Genomic DNA, 19,629 nt, shown 5'->3' with positions numbered 1-19,629 from the left:
CAATCTGATGACTGATGAATGTGAGCTGCGGATGCAATCAGAACTTATTATCTGCTTTGTCAAAATCCTGTATTCTCATGGCCCTAATGGAGTCCTTTTGTTATAACGATCTGACCCATTGTCCTTTTCTTGGCGGCTGTCCTACTTGCATGTCTTGCCGACAAAGAGAGTAGTCGTCTTTGAGAGAATTTATAAAAGAAACCGGATGACTGTGAGAACTAATTTATCAGCTTTTCAGTTCACCTTGTGTTAGAGGTTAGAGGTACCCTCCAAATGTCTTTGGAAGGCCGCTAAGCAGTCTGTAGATTTTCTGTTCCTCATTCTCTCCTTCTTTTTCTCAAAGGGGCGACCAAAGACATGGGGAAAATGCTGGGGGGCGAGGAGGAGAAGGACCCTGATGCCGAGAGAAAGGAGGAAGAAAGACAGGAAGCCCTGAGGCAACAGGAGGAGGAGAGGAAGGCAAAGTATGCAAAAATGGAATCGGAGAGGGAATCGATTCGACAGGGCATCAGGGACAAGGTAAATGTACCGTGAAATAATTATTCACTGTTATGAGGTGTCAAAATGTTTATATGATCACTTACGATAATCTAGGCCAGGGTGATTATCATTAACATTACCTGAAATAACATAAAAAGAAACTTGTTTTATTTCAGCTATGCAGTTGCCAAGGCAGCCTTTCTCATTTTTATTTAGTTTAGGTACTAAAATAACTGAAATTAAACTGAAACTAATAGAAAAATGTTTTAATTCAATCTAATTCTAAAATATTAACAAAAACTATAATAATATATCAATGATAGTAAAATAATACCAAATAAAATAGGCCATTGGTTTTCAAACTGTTACTGCAATTTTTTTTTCTAGTGAGTGTATTGGTCTTGATTTCCATTACAAAAAAAGAAATATTTTTAAATCAAGATGCATTTACTTTAGAAGAAAAATTAAGCCTTGTTTTCTGAAAAATATATTAAAATTAAGTTCTTGTATCTTAAAATTCTTACATTTTTCGCAATTGCGAGTCTTGTATCTTGCAATTCTTTTTTTCATAATTGTGTGTTTGTATCATACAAATCAGACTATTTTTCACAACTGCAATTTGTATCTCCCAATTCTGACTTTTTTTCTTAGAATTGCATGTTTGTATCTCACAACTCTTGACGTTTTTCGCAAAAGTGAGTTTTTATCTCACAATTCTGACTTTCTTCACAATTGTAAGTTTGTATCTCGCAATTCTGACCTTTTTTGCATTTGCCAGTTTGTATCTCACAATTCTGACTTTTTTTTTGGCAATTTGTGATTTGTATCTCACAATTCTGACTTTTTCTCAAAAGTTTTGGGTGTTTATATCTCTCAATTCTGACTTTTCTCAGAATTATGTGTTTGTATCTCACAATTCTCACTTTTTTTGCAATTGCAAGTTTATATCTCACAATTCTGACCTTATTCGCAATTGCGACTTTGTATCTTGCAATTCTGTCTTTTTTCACAATTGCATGTTTGTATCTTGCAATTCTGACTTTTTTGGCAGTTACGTGTCAGGGCTCGAAATTGCGACCGTTTTGGTCGCATATGCTCCCAAAATTTAATCTGCGTGACCTCAAATTGTATTTGGGAGCATTTGTGCGAGTGCGAGAAATTGTTGTGTTGCGACTTGGTTTCATTTCTTTACAAAACTTTCACTAGTCTAACTACTGCACATACTGTTGTGAGCTGATACAGTGACAGGTTCGCTGTTCTCTCTTTTGATTGTGGACAAATAAAAGGTCTCCACAATCTGCTTTTGAAGAAATCTACTATATTTCGTGCTACAGGGTACATTCTGTCAGATACAATTCTGCCGCCTCCGTCTCAAAATACTGTACAACGCGGCATACATTCACATCAGATGATAACTCAGCGGCAGAGTTCCACTCACGCAGGGGCGTAATTTCCACTCAGGACACACTTTTCAAAATCCCGTTGGTGTCCTCCCACTTTTTGTATTGTAGAAAGCACGCTCCGCGCTGTCGTGAGTTTCGCTTAATCGTTAAAACAAAACCAAAAGTAAAACGCACACGCGCATTCAAAAGCGATTTTAATACCCCACGTTTAGAGAGCGACTCCCCAATGCCCCATAATACATCTAGGCTGTTATTAGTATGTGGGCTATAATAAGTTGTGTAGTGTCTATAGCTCTGTATCATGCTTAAAAAATTTGGTCTCTATTTGCACTTTGAATATTGAAAGAGTAGCCTACTTTGATCATGCCTGCATTTATTGTCTACACGACTAAGAAAGAAGTGTCATTTTTTTTGTTATTTATACTGTAGATTGTTTAAAAATGCTGTGGTTGCCTCTAATTTAAATGGCTGTACCTATAACAGAGAAAACAAACATCTTGTTCATGTACTCATATTTTAATTCATTCTTGTCCCTTGCTTAAAGCGTAAAATAAATATATAAAAAAAATGCTATCAGAATCAGCCCATTTGCTTGTAAAACATCTGCAATCAGAATCGACCACAAGCGCATTACTAAAAAGAAATTAGGTGCTCCTAAAATTTTTGAAGTTGGGAGCACCAGTGCTACCAAGTAAAAAAGATAATTTCGAGCCCTGCGTGTTTGTATCTAGCAATTCAGTCTCTTTTTTGGAAATTGCTAGTTTGTGTCTCACAATTCTGACCTTTTTCGCAACTGTAAGTTTGTATCTCGCAAATTCTGACCTTTTTCCCAACTGTAAGTTTGTATCTCGCAAATTCTGACTTTTTTTTTTGGCAATTGTGAGTTTGTATCTCGCAATTTGGACTTTTTTCACAACTATAAGTTTGTATCTCGCAATTTGGACTTTTTTGGCAGTTGCGAGTATACATGTCTAAATTCTGACTTTTTTCGGAATTGTGAGCTTCATCTTGCAATTCTGACTTTTTTTTTTTCAGAATTAAGTGTTTGAACCTCAGAACTCTTGACTTTTTTCGCAAATGTGATTTATAAAGTCCAGGTCTGAGGGGAAAAAAAAGACTAATATTTTCATAGAATTCTCACAATTCTGATCTAACTCAAAATTTTGGGTTTATATGACACAATTTTGTGAAAAAAGTCTGAATTGCGAGTTTATATCTCTCAATTCTGACTTTCTCAGAATTGCATGTTTGTATCTTGCGATTCTGACTTTTTTCCCCAATTGTGAGTTTATATCTCTCAATTCCGTCTTTTTCGCAATTGTGAGTTTGTATCTTGCAATTCTAATCTTTTTCGCAGTTGCAAGTTTATATCTTTTATTATCTTATTTCTGACTCAGAAAGTTTATATCATGCAATTCTGTTAAAAATTGCAGAGTTTATATCCTGCTATTCTGACTTTACATCTCATAATTCTGAAAAAATAAATAAATAAGAATTGCAAGTTTGTATCATGCAATTCTGAGAATGGGAGATGTAAACTCACAATTGTGAAAAAAAAAATCACTTGTTTTTTTGTTTTGTTTTTTCCACAAAACAAGACTTAATATCTTATGTCATTTACATCTTAAATAAATTTATCTTGATTGAAGAATTAGACTTGTCATAAAGGTAAATTTTTCAGAATTGAGATTTATACATCACCTGAAAGCTAAATAAATAATCTTTCCACTGATGTATGGTTTGTTAGGATAGGAAATTTGACTGAGATACAACCATTTGAATATCTGGTATCTGAGGGTGCAAAAAAAAAAAATCTAAATATTGAGAAAATCGCCTTTAAAGTTGTCCAAATTAAGTTATTAGCAATGCTACTTATCAAAAAAATTAAGTTTTGATATATTTACGGTAGGAAATTTACAAAATATCTTCATGGGACATGATCTTTATACTTGTCCTAATGCTTTTTGGCATAAAAGAAAAATTGATAATTTTGACGTGTACAATGTATTGTTGGCTATTGCTACAAATACACCCGTGCTACTTATTATGAAACAACGACAAAAAAAAAAAAAAAAAAAAAAAACAGGTAGTGAATTACTTTTTTGCAGCGTATGAAATTTAAAATGCTACAAATATTTAAATATTAAATATTTAATATTTCCATTTTTCATTTTTATTTAAAAATCACTGATCTAGACTATTTAGAAAATAATCTACTAATACTATATTGGACAAATAGTGACTGAATGACATCATAGAATTATAGAGACCAAATAAATACATGAGGTGAAAGTTATTTGTGGGGGTTTTCTTTGTTTGTTTCACTCTGGGGGAGGCTGAATGCTGCTTGTAGCAGTTGAGTGGTACGCTGTGTATAGGGATGGACGGGCCCTGAGGCGCACGCTGTGAACCAGAGGGACTGGAAAAATAACAGTCTAGCTCTGGCAAGCATTCCATTACTGTGGAGGCTGTGGAGATTGACTATGCTTGAGTCCCTTCCCTCATACTAGCATATGGCAGTTTTTCTGTGTGACAATATGGAGAGAAAAAAAAAAGGAAAAAGGTGTCATGGAAGGAAAGACCCAGGGATTATGAAAATGGAAATATTATTCTAATAATAGATAGTGGTACTTAACAGCTTCATTACATTATGCACATTACACACTTTAATTTACTTGCTTTCATTTATACGTAAACTACTGTTTTATTAGTTATCTGCATTACATACAGTTTTTTAAATTACTTTTTCATAAAATAAGCCCAATTTATTAATATATAATACTTTATCACTACATACTGTTTGTTTTTTGTTTTTTTTTAAATGAATGTTACTGGCAATAATGCTTTGCTTCATCCGATGTAATAAAGTAAGAGCTAAAATGATTATTCTGCTTAACAGACTTGCCACTTACGAATTTGTCATGATAATTTACCTTGGGCCACTGAGTCTTAGAGATTGTACGCATGGCTGCACAAAATGGAGGATGATCTCTTCTTGTGAGCAAACAGAGTTGGAGTGAAACAGATACATTTTTATGCAAAGCCATGTTGAGAGGATGGGAGGCCAAAAAGCCTGTCTTTTTTCACTAAGCCACCACCCCATGGGTCTAATTTACCACAAGGATTAAGGCAGCTTCTCCAAATTCTGTGCAAGACGTGACTGCAATACTGAGAGTAGTCCTTATGTCTTATCCTCAACGTCTGAACTTCAGAGTTTGCCAAGCACTCTCTTCGAGTAACCCATTGAAGTATTTCTCAGATTAAGCTGCATTAATAAGATTGCATGCACATATAAGTGACCCAATCCAAATTAGAGAAAGTAGATAGATGTTTTAAGAAAAGCAGAAAATCAATGTTTAGAAGGTCAGCTGCTGATTGCATAAGCCAGTTCCCTTTCGTGAACGTCGAGCTGCGTCGAACGCTATGGGGAACATCATTGGTGAGCCTCTCTCTGAACGTAGTCTGCCAACCAATCAGATGACGGGAGTGACGTCACCGGCGGGGTGACGTAAGCGACCAGGAAGTATAAAGCACGTGCGTTTGAAGCCGGCGTCAGCTTTTGTCATTCAGCTAAGCGCTCTGTGTTATTGTCTGTCTGTTGCATGTCTGCTGTTTTTCTGTGCCAGTTTGCACAACTTTTATTTGAGTAGACATGTCAACCAAGAAAGGGGGAAAGAGTTTATATAAGAAAGCGGTTGATATAACCCCACAGAAGGTGTGTTCCTCCCTGCCAACGCTTCATTGTTGGTGGGGATACACACAGTCTGTGTGTGGTCTGCTTGGGTGCGGAGCACGCACAGTCAGCTCTCGAGGGGGCTGGCTGTTCACAGTGTGAGCGTCTTCCACTGCGGGTGCTTCGTTCCCGGAAAGCTCTCTTCGAGGACGGAGCTTTCACCAGCGTTCCTCGCGGGTCCGGCCCCGCTTCCGCCGAGGCGGAGTGGCAGCTGCACTCGTGGGGTTCGCAGCTCGATCTGCTAGAGGGAATGGAGACGGGTGAACCCCTATCTCTCCGAGGAGGTTATATAATAAAATATAAATTGGCCCGCAGAGCAAAAACACAATGAGCCGCAACGACGCAAACTAGAAGAGCGCTTCCTGCGGACTAAATCACCACCCCCAAGAAGGAGCCTTCAGTTTATCCCTGACCTCCATGCTGAGGTTTCGAGGTCTTGGGAGAAACCATTCTCAGCCCGCTTGTTCATCCCTTCTTCCGACTACTACAGTAATGTCGAGGGGATGGACGAGTGTGGCTATAAGATGATGCCACGGGTCGAACAGACACTAGCTAGCTATCTGCCTGGCATCATTTTTGAAGGCTCCATCCTTGCCCTCCAAGCCTCTTAAAACAACTTCGAGCTTGTTGGGCAAGGGGTACATGGCGTCAGGTCAGGCCGGTGTGTGCTTGCATACTATGTCTATTTTGCAAGCGTACCAGGCTGACCTGCTCAAGGATTTAGATGACGGTCGGGAGGTAAACGTTTCGGAGTTACGCCACACTGCAGATCTAGCTCTCCACGCCACCAAGGAGACCGCCCGTGCTGTTGGTCGGTCTATGGCAGCCCTGGTGGCGGCGGAGAGGCATCTGTGGCTGACCCTGTCCGACATGAGAGAGAAGGACAGGGTCCTCCTTCTGGACGCCCCGCTTCTGGCCTGTTTGGCGACTCAGTCAATGAGGTCGTCAACAGATACCAGGAGGCTAGGAAACGGCGGCATTCCAGCGTTACCTCCCTCGCCGTGTCTATTCCTCTGGGACTGCTGGACGGGAGCCGTGTACCAGCTCCTCATACAGGGAGACACAGAAAAAGAGCATTGCGTCCCGTACCCCTCCGGATAGACCTAGAGGGCGGGGGCCAGCAACGCTCTAAGTCGGGGGCCTCGAAGACGAGGCCTGACCTGAGGGTCGTCTTCCAGTCTAAGAGGTCCTCGGCTAAACGGCCCTGACAATCATGGCTCAGGGCCAATGAGGGCAGCCCCTCTCGGGGAAGAACGGTTCTCACCACAGTTCATGGTGCTCGTTCTTCCTCGAGGCCCTCAGGAGACCAGTCAGCTAACCCTGCCAGTGTTACAGGGTGCGGCAATCTCCCGCCAACATCTCTCTTTAGTCTCTCCGCCCGGAAACGTAGCGGAACTAGAGCGTTCGCCACCCCAGCGGGGGTCCTCAGTGAAATTGATTCAGGTGTCTCCTGCCAGTCAGCTGTTACAGGTCACCGAATCAATACCTCTAGTAACACCAGAAACCAGTCTCGAGAGGCTGGTTCCCTTAGTAGACTTTCTGGCAGCGTGGAAACTACTGCCGAATGTATCTGCTTGGGTCCTGCGCACTAAATTCTCTTCTGAAGAAGGAGGCCATCGAGGTGGTCCCTCTTTCAGACAGAGAGGCCGGGTTCTACAGCCGGTACTTCATTGTTCCCAAAAAGGATGGAGGGCTGCGGCCCATTTTAGATCTCAGACAGTTGAACTGCTCAGTCAAGAAACTGAAGTTCAGAATGTTAACTGTCAGCCAAGTCGTGTCTCAAATCAGGTCCGAGGACTGGTTTGTCACGATAGATCTAAAAGACACTTACTTTCACGTCTCCATCCTTCCTCAACACAAGAAGTTCCTGAGGTTCGCTTTCAGGGGCAAAGCTTACCAATACAGAGTTCTTCCTTTCGGCCTAGCACACTCACCCTGGACTTTTACAAAGTGTGTGGATGCTGCTCTCGCTCCTCTGCGACTCTAGGGCATCCACATACTCAACTACATAGACGACTGGCTGATTTTAGCCAGTACAGAACAGTTAGCGGTTCAACATCGAGATTTTGTTCTCGCTCACATGAAAGAGCTGGGGTTGAGACTCAACGCCAAGAAAAGTGTGCTGTCTCCATTACAGAGAACCACTTATCTAGGTGTTGTATGGGATTCGACCATGATGCAGGCACGTATGTCACCTGCTCGGATCGAATCGATCCTTACTGCAGCAAATGCGGTCAAGCTAGGCCTGTCACTCACTGTCAAACAGTTCCAAGTACTGTTAGGTCTTATGGCAGCTGCATCCAACGTGATACCCTTTGGACTGCTGTACATGAGACCGCTACAGTGGTGGCTCAAAACCAAGGGGTTTTCCCTGAGGGGGAACCCATTCCGCAAGATCAAGGTCACGCGGCGTTGCCTACGTGCCTTGGACATGTGGAAGAAACCTTGGTTTCTGTCTCGGGGCCCGGTGTTGGGAGCTCCTTGTCGCCGCGTCACGCTGGCAACAGACACATCTCTCACCGGATGGGGAGCAGTCATGTGTGGCCGCTCTGCCCGCGGTCTGTGGAGCAACCACCATCTCTCATGGCACATAAACTGCCTAGAGATGCTGGCTGTGTTTCAGGCCCTGAAGCACTTCCTCCCAGACCTGAGATACCGTCATGTGCTGGTCCGCACCGACAGCACAGCGGTAGTTTATTACATCAATCACCAGGGGGGGTCTGCGTTCACGCCCCTTGTACAAGCTGGCGTACCAGATCCTCCTGTGGTCACAGGGAAAACTTCTCTCATTAAGAGCAGTTCATATCCCTGGATGTCTCAATGTAGGAGCAGACGTCCTGTCGAGGCAGGGGCCGAGGCCCGGGGAATGGATGATTCACCCAGAAGTAGTGAAGCACATTTGGAGAGTGTTTGGCCAGGCTCAGGTGGACCTCTTTGCGACTCGAGAGACATTGCAATGTCCCCTCTGGTACTCTCTAGTTCCTCCAGCTCCTCTGGGACTGGACGCTATGGTACAGAAGTGGCCGAGGCTTCGTCTGTACGCCTTTCCCCGGGAGTTCTGGAACGAGTACGCCGGTACGGGGTCCGTCTCTTGCTAGTAGCCCCATACTGGCCGGCCTGAGTATGATTCTCGGACATAATCGCCCTCCTCGATGGCTCTCCATGGGAGATTCCCGTCAGGAGGGACCTCCTCTCCCAGGACGGGGGCTCAATTCTTCACCCCCGCCCGGAGTTGTGGAAACTATGGGTGTGGCCCCTGAGGGGGCACAACTCATAGACACTGGTCTCTCAACCAAGGTTGTTGAGACCATCCTTCAATCCAGAGCTCCCTCTACGAGGAAACTTTATGGCCTTAAGTGGAATCTGTTTACTGCGTGGTGTAGACAACACCAATCAGACCCAGTTCATTGCCCGATAGGTACAGTACTGGAGTTCCTGCAGTCTCGCTTTTCCACAAGGTTAGCCCACTCCACCCTGAAGGTGTATGTGGCGGCTTTATCGGCCTACCACGCCCCTCTCGGTGGCCTGTCAGTGGGTAGAAACCCCTTGGTCAAACGATTCCTCCGCGGTGCACTCAGGTTGAGGCCTCGAGTGAAACCGAGGGTCCCCACGTGGGATCTCGCTGTGGTGCTCGAAGCCCTCTGTAGACCTCCATTCGAGCCTATAGAGGAGATTTCAGACCGCAATCTTACAATTAAGACTGCGTTGCTTCTTGCACTTACCTCTCTCAAGAGAGTCGGAGACCTTCAGGCCCTTTCAGTGGCCCCTTCCTATATTGACTTTGCGCCCGGTTTGGCCAAAGCCTTTCTCTACCCGAGAGCCGGGTATGTCCTGAAGGTCCCATCACTAGTACCACAGCCAGTTACACTACAGGCCTTTTATCCTCCTCGAGCACTGGACATATATGTCCACAGAGCTGCCATGTGGCGTAAGACAGAGCAACTGCTGGTTTGTTACGGTCCCCCTAAGAGGGAGCACCCTGCTTCAAAACCTACTATCAGTATATGGATCGTGGATGCCATTTCTACTGCGTATGAGTCCTCTGGCCTGCCATCACCCTTGGGGGTCAAGGCTCACTCAACTCGAGGCTTGGCTGCAGGTGTCCCTATCCAGGACATCTGCAGTGTGGCAGGTTGGTCCTCACCCTTAACATTCGTCAGGTTCTATGAGCTACCTGAGAACAGGTTCCTCTGTCCTTGAGTGACAGACATTTGTCCCTCGTGTCCTGGCAGTTTCCCAGGCCGAGGTGTATTCTCTCCCTCTTGTTCTGGCGGTTCCCCAGACAGAGGCGTAATACCACTCTTGTCCTAGCAATTTCCCTAGGCAGAGATTTTTATCCCTCCTTGTCCTGGCAGTTTCCCCAGGCGGAGGTGTATTTGTCTCCCTCTTGTTCTGGCGGTTCCCCAGACAGAGGTGTAATACCACTCGCGTCCTGGCAATTTCCCCAGGCGGAGATCTTCCAGTGTCCTGGCAGGTTCACCAGGCACTCCTTTTTTTTATCCCTCTCACTCTGGCAGTTTTCCAGACAGAGGTGTACTAACACTCCCTCGTGTCCTGGCAGTTTCCCAGTCCGAGGTGTATTTACTTTCCCTCTTGTTCTGGTGGTTCCCCAGACAGAGGTGTAATACCACTCTTGTCCTAGCAATTTCCCTAGGCAGAGACTCCTTATCCCTCGTGTCCTGGCAGTTTCCCCAGGCTGAGGTGTATTCTCTCCCTCTTGTTCTGGCGGTTCCTCAGACAGAGGCGTAATATCACTCGCGTCCTGGCAATTTCTCCAGGTCGGAGACTTTCCCTGTGTTCTGGCATGTTCACCAGACACAACTCTTTCCACCCTTGTCCTAGTGGTTTCCTAGGCAGGGACTTGGAATTCTGGAGGCGTGGGCATCTCGTTCCCCATAGCGTTCGACGCAGCTCGACGTTCACAAAAGGGAACGTCTCAGGTTACGTATGTAACCTCAGTTCCCTGAGGGAATGAGACGCTGCGTCGAGTACCATAATTCCTGCATCCCTGCCGCGGGATTTTTTTTTTTTTTTTCATTTAGTAATGGCCTTTAGAAGCTACAAAATATATTACATATTCCCCAGAAGAGAAAATAAGTTAAATTTACCCTGATTTTTAAATTTAAAAAGTTTTAACCCCCAGCTCTTACCGCATCATTTTTCCTTCTGAAGTATTAGTGAGCATTTGAACTTTCTGTAAGATGGATCTCAAAATCATACAGTCATTGTTGGAAAGGGTTCAACTACTCAAAAATGCTGAAAAAACATAGAATTTGTGGGACCTTAAGGACTTTATTTTTCAAAATATTTTAAATTCTATAAAAAGAGACTGCTTTCAAAAACATTAAAAAATTAACCAACCTTTTGTCAACAACAAGAGCACAATTCATTTAAATGTAAGATTACTTCATAAATGTGTGGTCTTTCTAATGTAGCCAAAAGGGTAAAACTGAATTAAGAAGCCTCAGACCATTTGAGGGTAAAACAAAGACAAAATGGACCGTTTGTCGTCCAAGCTCTTCTCTAATGAAGTGCATTTCCTTGCCAATATTTGGCAACCCCTTTCTTACATTTGTTTGTAAATGAGAAAGTGTCTAAGATCTAAACGAAGCTTCTGTGAATCAATCAGCTACAGTAACTGTCAGGTTCAAATTATTACACTGACTTGCCAAGTGGCAGTCCGCCAAGGTTTTATGGACATAGTCAACACCATTCCCATTTAAATGTCTCTAAATCCAGGTAATGAGACAATCTAGAATTGAGTGTAGCCAAAATTCCCCAATGCTCAAACATTTGTATGCTAATTAAGAGAAAATAGTCCTGCAAGTGATTCATTCAGCAAATTATAACATATATTTTATGGTTTTGATTTTAGTAAACTGCATACAAATCTTTGCAGAGTATGGATATAGAAATGTGCTTATAAATCAACCAAAGGTCACATGTGGAAATGCCTAACATGCTGCTGCTGTGTGTTTTTCAGTATGGTATTAAGAAGAAGGAAGAGAAGGAGGCAGAAGCCCAGGCAGCCATGGAGCAGGCAGCAGAAGGCAGTCTGACCCGTCCCAAGAAAGCCATCCCCGCCGGGTGCGGCAATGAAGAAGAGGAGGAGGAAAGCATCGTGGACACGGTCATGAAGTTCCTCCCAGGCCCGCTTCAAGATATGTTCAATAAAAAGTAACAACGTTCCACAACAAATCATGATAAAACGGAAATCATTAATGTCATAAAATCCCACCTCCTCTTTCCCCGTCCCTTCTCTCGCAATTGTTCTAAGACCTCTGGACTCAAAACGTGTGCCATAACATCTGTCTTTAACTGCAAAATGTGTGACATTTTCTGATTAAAAGAATGAGGAAAATACAAAGTGTGCACTAGAAATGTTACATTGCATAAATCAGTTTCTGTTTAAAGACAAATTTAATGCCCCTGAGTCCAGACCTAAGAGCAAGAATATTTCTCATGCTTCGTTAATTTTGTTTGTAAATAGCAAATGAAAAAAATATAACTGTATATGACTACAGATATACATATATATCGATATACCTATATATACATATAGATATATAGATATACATAAAAGAAACAATGACTATGAGTAAAAGCCATAAATTTATCTTGGAGAGATTTCTCCAATCATATCATATTTTTGATTGTTGCTCTGGTATAGATATTACTGATGAATCCATGTGGTATACTTATTGATATATACTGTATACAGATTAATTTATCATCCATACAGCTCCTGCTGCCATCATGAATTGTCACATCTGATCAATATGATTGAAAACTATAATAGGGAAGAGAACGTTTGATATCACACATGATCTGGTTGTTTTGTTTTCTTCTAAGCATGCTAACAAATTTTCTTTGTTCTCAGTACACATTTTTAGCAGAAATACACTGAAATGTAAGGCAATAACTCTGGTTTTAGATTTTGTTGTCCAGCAGACACCAGTGTTAAATAGCTTGTTGCTCACATCTCTGTAGAGCTTCCTTTGGAGGTAACAAAACTTTAAAGTAAGTCCCTCATTACTTTGTTACGCACTTTCACATCTCTACTAAACTGGATTTGATCGATTAAAATGGAATCATATGTGTTAGCCAGCCGTTGCAAGTAAAGATTAGCGCTTAGCGCTCATCTTGAATGAACTTATTTGTGCTTTTTACAGTAGCTACTCAAGAATGTGAGGGGTGACATCGATCACATACAACTACAATTGGATCAATAGGGCTATATATATATATAAATATATAATCTCTTCATCTTCACTGCTGTACAGTAGAATAGTTTGTAGCGTCTACATTTATTTACGTTAGCTCTCACCACACGGTTGTGAGCACACATTACGTAAACAGACAGTGACAATGGTGCAATATTTGTTTCTGAATGAAGATGTCCTGTGTCCGTTGGTTCTATATGGGACTCGGATCCCAGATCAGCAATAACAGACAATCTTCATGGTTATGTATTCAGCTTATTTGCTAGAGAATGTTTGTGTGCAAATGCCGTGTCGTCTTCCTAGTATCAGTCAAACGAGCTTAGTAAAAGAAAGTTGTGCGATCGCTAAATAAGTCTGACTCATTTTATGAGCCAAGAAAGGAAGAAGAAAAAATCTGACTTGTGTTTTTATGCTTGCTTGTTGCTAGTTTATGTATGACGTTATTTCTCGTTGTCGTAACTGCATTGAAAAGAGGGAAAACAGCGGGACTGAATTCCTCAATGATGAGAAATCAGATGCGAAAGACGCGGAGTCAGATTGTATTATCCATCCTCTCTTTTTTTACTAAGAAAAAACGATAAGCTACGCCGTGGTTTGATAGAGTGTGCTTATATTACGTCCGCAATTATTGTAAATACAAGCGCATTCAGGAAAAGCTGTTAACTTAGTCGCAGATCATTGTGTATGTCTAAACACAATCAAATTGTCAAATACAACTAGGAATCAGGCTGTCATTCTGTTGTTTTGAACATTCCGAATATTCCAGACATTCCATCTGAACCACACTGGCTTGTGTGCATATGAATAATAATAATAATAAATAAATAAAAATATTCAGTGTCTCTAGAAAGCATATAAGCCGTGCTTTAAAAGTAAAACTCAGTTTAGTAAATAAAATAGTGTTGTTTTATTTCACACAGTCACAGTGATGTCATAGCGTTCTGTCCTGCCACGTACCACAAGAAACGGAGTTTATTAAATATATATATTAATGTTTATGATATGAATGTGCTTGCAGATAAGATCGGCGTCCTTCAACAGCTAAACAAACTAGCCAGTTGCTACGATGCTAAAATTCATATTAGTGGTCAATCATCTTGAATGTTGTCTGAATTTACTGCCACTTGTGTTTAAGGCCTTTACTCGCCAGAAGTGACGATGTCAGCTGTAACACTTTCGGAGAGATGAGATTCAGCTCAAATCATACAGACTTAAAATCTCACGTTTCTGCCAGTCTGTGTGCTTTACAATCAACGGAGGCCATTTCTGAGCACAAAATTTTGCAGTTACATGTTTTTCTACATGACTATCAACTGCCCTTGATTCTGCCGAGCTCATAGTGTGACATGGTGAATTTCCATCAGCTGCACTGATGAATAAATATACTGCCCGAAACCCATCACCCATTCTATCATCACCTGTTTTATTAAACCAAAGAGTGTTCCTGTTTGTGAGAGCGTCTACCATTGTTTATTTTTTAACGTTGTTCTTTTTAGGTACAGTAGTGTAATGTGCGATTACCATCTCAGCTCTCTGGGCTTTGGGTTTTGTGATTGTCCTTAACAGATTCCGAACAAAGAAATGATCACACAATTAAATTTAAAGTCTGAAAACAATCAACGATATGTTCACCCATTCCTTCAACATGTTTTCTATTCAGTACTGTGTAAGAGTAAAGGAAAAAATACTGCATAGTCATCATCATGTTCTCTAAATGTAAATCACATTCACTCAGAGTCATTCCGTGTCTCTCAGATGCTAATGAAGATACTGCCTAACACAGTAACATTCTGAAATATTCCATTGTTGTTATCTGAATGTACGTGTCTACTGTTCTACTGCATCGTCCTGTGCGGTTTCCTCTATGTTAAAAAGGATAAATTATCTTGGTGTGATTTTTCTGTCTGTAATCTGTTCCTGTTCCTGTCTCTTGGTGGTTGTGTTTTGAAAGAATTCTGTTTCTTATTTGGTGCATTTTTTTAAGTCATTGTAGATTCTTCTCCCTTTCTCTTTGTTGATGAATTGTATGCATGCATATGATGTGCACTGTAGGTGAGGTTGTAAATGATATTTCTGTGTGTCCTCTGTGTTTTCTGAGCGCTCCACCTGTAGGCCTCACTGCATGCCCGTTATAGACAGATTTTAGACTGTAACATTCCTGCCAAATGGAATCACCAACACACGGATAATAAAGTGATTTCATATAATTGTTTTATGCTTTTGTGCTCCTGCTTTCTGCTGGACTGCAAAGTCTCCTGTTTATTGAGGTTGAAGGAAAACAGTGATTTTAATATGTGCAGGACAGAAAGATATCGTACAAATTAGATTCTTATAGATAAAGTCTGTTTGGCAGAAAGTCTTTTTAAGGAGTATTTTGTCTTATCATCCTGTTAAGATATCTAAGAATCTTTGAAAAAAGAATTAGCTCAGAAGCAACACTTCACAAGACCTTCAACACAACAGTGATTTGACTTATTATACCAGTTGATTGTTTTTAACCCATTTTGAGTATAAACAATTTTTTTAAAAATCCACTGTGCACAAAGACGAAATACATTTGTATTCGAGACACAGTCTATGAAAGTTTTAATATATTATGCAGTCATGCTGCTCAGTTGAATGTATACATATATCATGGTCTATCCTTAGGATTTTTAGATGTTTTACTGGAAAACAAATCAGTATTATTATTATCTTAAATAATTAAGATACTGTATTTAAAATATATATAAATACACTGCCATTCAAAAAAATGGGATCAGTATGATTTTTAATGTTTTTTTTTTTTTTAAATAAGTTGCTTATGCTCATCAAGGTTGCATTTATTTGATTAAAACAATACAGAAAAAAAATAATATTGTGAAATATTATTTCAATGTAAAATAACATATTTCTATTTTAATATACATTAAAATCTAATTTATTCCTGTGAAGCAAAGCTGAATTTTCAGCATCAATACTCCAGTCTTCAGTGTCACATGATCCTTCAGAAATCATTCTAATACGCTGATTTATTATTTATTTATCAATGTTGAAAACTGATTTGCTGCTTAATATATATATATTTTTTGGAATGATATTTTGTTTCAGGATTCTTTGATGAATTAAAAAGTTAAAAAGAACAGCATTTTTAACAATATAAATCTTTTTTTAACAATATACAGTTCTGTTCAAAAGTTTGGGGTCATTAAAGTTTTATTCTTTCTTTTTTTTTTTTTTTTTTGTATTTTTATTCAGCAAGGATGTGTTAAATTGGTTAAAAAAGTGATAGCAAAGACTTATTTTGTTAGAAAATAATTATATTTTGAATAAATGCTGTTCTTTTAAACTTTTGATTCATTAAAGAATCCTGAAAAAAGTATCACAGTTTCAAAAAAAATTAAAATTGACAGCACAACTGTTGCCTACGTCAGAGTAAAAAAAATCTAAAGTTTAGTTTCATGTGCTCACTTGAAACTTTCATGTGCTCACGCGAAAACCTTCATGTACAGAATTTTTTTTAAAGTTTAGTTTCATGTGCTCACGTGAAACTTTCACGTGCGCACGCGATAGTTTCACGTGCTCACGCGAAACTATAAGTTTCACGTGTGCACGCGATAGTTTCACGTGCGCACGCGAAACTATAGAGAAAGTTTCACGTGCGCACGCGATAGTTTCACGTGAGCACGCGAAACTAAACTTTATTTAATTTTTGCTCCACGTCCCCTTAGGGGCTCCGTAGTTGCCAACATAGACAATTCTAATAATAAATCAGCATATTAGAATGATTTCTGATGGAACATGTGACAATTAACACTGGAGTAATGGCTGATGAAAATTCAGCTTTGCATCACAGAAATAAATTAAATTTTAAAGTATACTAAAATAGAAACAATTATTTTAATAATATAATATTTCACAATATTTTTTTCAGTATTTTTACAGCATTGATAAGCATAAGAGACTTCTTGAAAAAACGAAACAACTTACATCAGTGGCACAAATACTGTCTATAATTCCTATCCCCACTAATACAATTTCAAAAGTACAGAAAAAAGTGCAGGGAAAAAACCTTGAATATCACCTAAAAAGGTCACTGTATGCATCAGCCATAAAAAAAAAATCTCTCTCTCTCTCTCTCTCTCTCTCTCTCTCTCTCTCTCTCTCTCTCTCTCTCTCTCTATATATATATATATATATATATATATATATATATATATATATATAAATAAAAGTAGTACACTTTAGGTATTCTGATAAAGAGCCAGCTGGCTTGAAATGTTACCATGTCATAATGTCTTAATAAATTAGGAAAAATTATTTTGCAGTCGTAGTGTGCTGACTTATTCCAAAATGTCCTTACCAAAAGTCTGAGAATGCAGGTTACCATAGTGACAGTAACAAAAGCAAACATTAAGGATGATGACTTCTATCAGAAAGGAATGTCACAATTGTTATTTAATGAACGAGTCCAGTTTCAGTGTGAGTTCATCCGTCAAATATTAATCCTAACCAACCTTTTTAAACTCCAGAGTGCATTGGAGTTGTGACCAGATCACAAAAATGATGGAAGCAGTGACTGGACATAAAACATTACCATAGTGTTACCATAGTTACTAGAACCCTACTGGTTTAAAGAAAAAAAGAAAAGAAAAAACAACACAAGTGTGCGAATAGAAAAGAAATGGCCATCAGATTGTACAGTCGTGGCCAAAGTTTTGAGAATGACACAAATATTAGTTTTCACAAAGTTTGCTGCTAAACTGCTTTTAGATCTTTGTTTCAGTTGTTTCTGTGATGTACTGAAATATAATTACAAGCACTTCATATGTTTCAAAGGCTTTTATGGACAATTACATGACATTTATGCAAAGAGTCAGTATTTGCAGTGTTGGCCCTTCTTTTTTAAGACCTCTGCAATTCGACTGGGCATGCTCTCAATCAACTTCTGGGCCAAATCCTGACGGATAGCAACCCATTCTTTCATAATCACTTCTTGGAGTTTGTCAGAATTAGTGGGTTTTTGTTTGTCCACCCGCCTCTTGAGGATTGACCACAAGTTTTCAATGGGATTAAGATCTGGTGAGTTTCCAGGCCATAGACCCACAATTTCAACGTTTTGGTCCCCAAGTCACTTAGTTATCCCTTTTGCCTTATGGCACGGTGCTCCATCATGCTGGAAAATGCATTGTTCTTCACCAAACTGTTGTTGGATTGTTGGAAGAAGTTGCTGTTGGAGGGTGTTTTGGTACCATTCTTTATTCATGGCTGTGTTTTTGGGCAAAATTGTGAGTGAGCCCACTCCCTTGGATGAGAAGCAACCCCACACATGAATGGTCTCAGGATGCTTTACTGTTGGCATGACACAGGACTGATGGTAGCACTCACCTTTTCTTCTCCGGACAAGCCTTTTTCCAGATGCCCCAAACAATCGGAAAGAGGCTTCATCGGAGAATATGACTTTGCCCCAGTCCTCAGCAGTCCATTCGCCATACTTTTTGCAGAAGATCAATCTGTCCCTGATGTTTTTTTTGGAGAGAAGTGGCTTCTTTGCTGCCCTTCTTGACACCAGGCCATCTTCCAAAAGTCTTGGCCTCACTGTGCGTGCAGATGCGCTCACACCTGCCTGCTGCCATTCCTGAGCAAGCTCTGCACTGGTGGCACTCCGATCCCGCAGCTGAATCCTCTTTAGTAGACGATCCTGGCGCTTGCTGGACTTTCTTGGACACCCTGAAACCTTCTTAACAAGAATTGAACCTCTTTCCTTGAAGTTCTTGATGATCCTATAAATTGTTGATTTAGGTGCAATCTTAGTAGCCACAATATCCTTGTCTGTGAAGCCATTTTTATGCAACGCAATGATGGCTGCACGCGTTTCTTTGCAGGTCACATGGTTAACAATGGAAGAACAATGATTTCAAGCATCACCCTCCTTTTAACATGTCAAGTCTGCCATTCTAACCCAATCAGCCTGATATAATGATCTCCAGCCTTGTGCTCGTCAACATTCTCACCTGAGTTAACAAGACGATTACTGAAATGATCTCAGCAGGTCCTTTAATGATAGCAATGAAATGCAGTGGAAAGTTTTTTTCGGGATTAAGTTCATTTTCATGGCAAAGAAGGACTATGCAATTCATCTGATCACTCTTCATAACATTCTGGAGTATATGCCAATTGCTATTATAAAAACTTAAGCAGCAACTTTTCCAATTTCCAATATTTATGTAATTCTCAAAACTTTTGGCCATGACTGTATACTTAAAACTGTGGTTCCATTCAAAAGTTATAACTAAATCCACAACCATGTCATTTGCAGCATCATACTCTAAACATAAGGAACAGAATAAACCTTAGTCATATGCCTTACTGATTTTTTTATGGTTGATATGGCATGATATTTTTTTATGGCAAGATCCCTCACTGCTTTGTTTTTATTCCTGTCAAAAATTAAATATGCCACTACCTTGAGGTCTTTAGGGCCTTTTTAAAAGGTGTAATTAAAAAGTCACATAATTTCCAGCCTATGGCATTGATGACACATTTAGAAAACATATTAGACATGAATATTTAGATGACTTCCTTCACCCACTCAAGAGCTCAGTGATTTATCTTAATGAAAGACTTCAGAATGACAGTTCTGGAAGAGCCAGAAGCCAAAGACAACAGAAAATATATAAACAGCTGCTTACTACACTCCTTCAACATCTGGCATCTCTCTCAACACAATTCTAGTAGTTCTAGTCGCATGTAGTTCCATAATTAGGTCTGGAATGGAAAGTTTGAATTAGTCTTAAAACCCCTCTGCTGG

General features: G+C 40.2%; 1 protein-coding gene across 1 annotated transcript in view; it reads left to right on the top strand.

Annotated features, from left to right (window-relative positions):
• Nucleotides 1–15,046, top strand: part of LOC141288880 (complexin-1) — a 62,546-nt gene extending 47,500 nt beyond the window's left edge. Inside the window, exons 3-4 of the mRNA XM_073821085.1 lie at nucleotides 344–519; nucleotides 11,600–15,046. Coding sequence (XP_073677186.1) covers nucleotides 344–519; nucleotides 11,600–11,797 — 374 coding nt within the window. The 3' untranslated portion in view covers nucleotides 11,798–15,046. The remainder of the gene's footprint in view (nucleotides 1–343; nucleotides 520–11,599) is intronic.
• Nucleotides 15,047–19,629: the final 4,583 nt, after the last annotated feature.

This window comes from Garra rufa, chromosome 16, assembly GCF_049309525.1.
Source record: "Garra rufa chromosome 16, GarRuf1.0, whole genome shotgun sequence".
In the NCBI taxonomy this organism is placed as follows: Eukaryota; Metazoa; Chordata; class Actinopteri; order Cypriniformes; family Cyprinidae; genus Garra; species Garra rufa.
The sequence above is the reverse complement of the archived record's forward strand: the minus strand, read 5'-3'. Positions and strand labels throughout refer to the sequence as shown.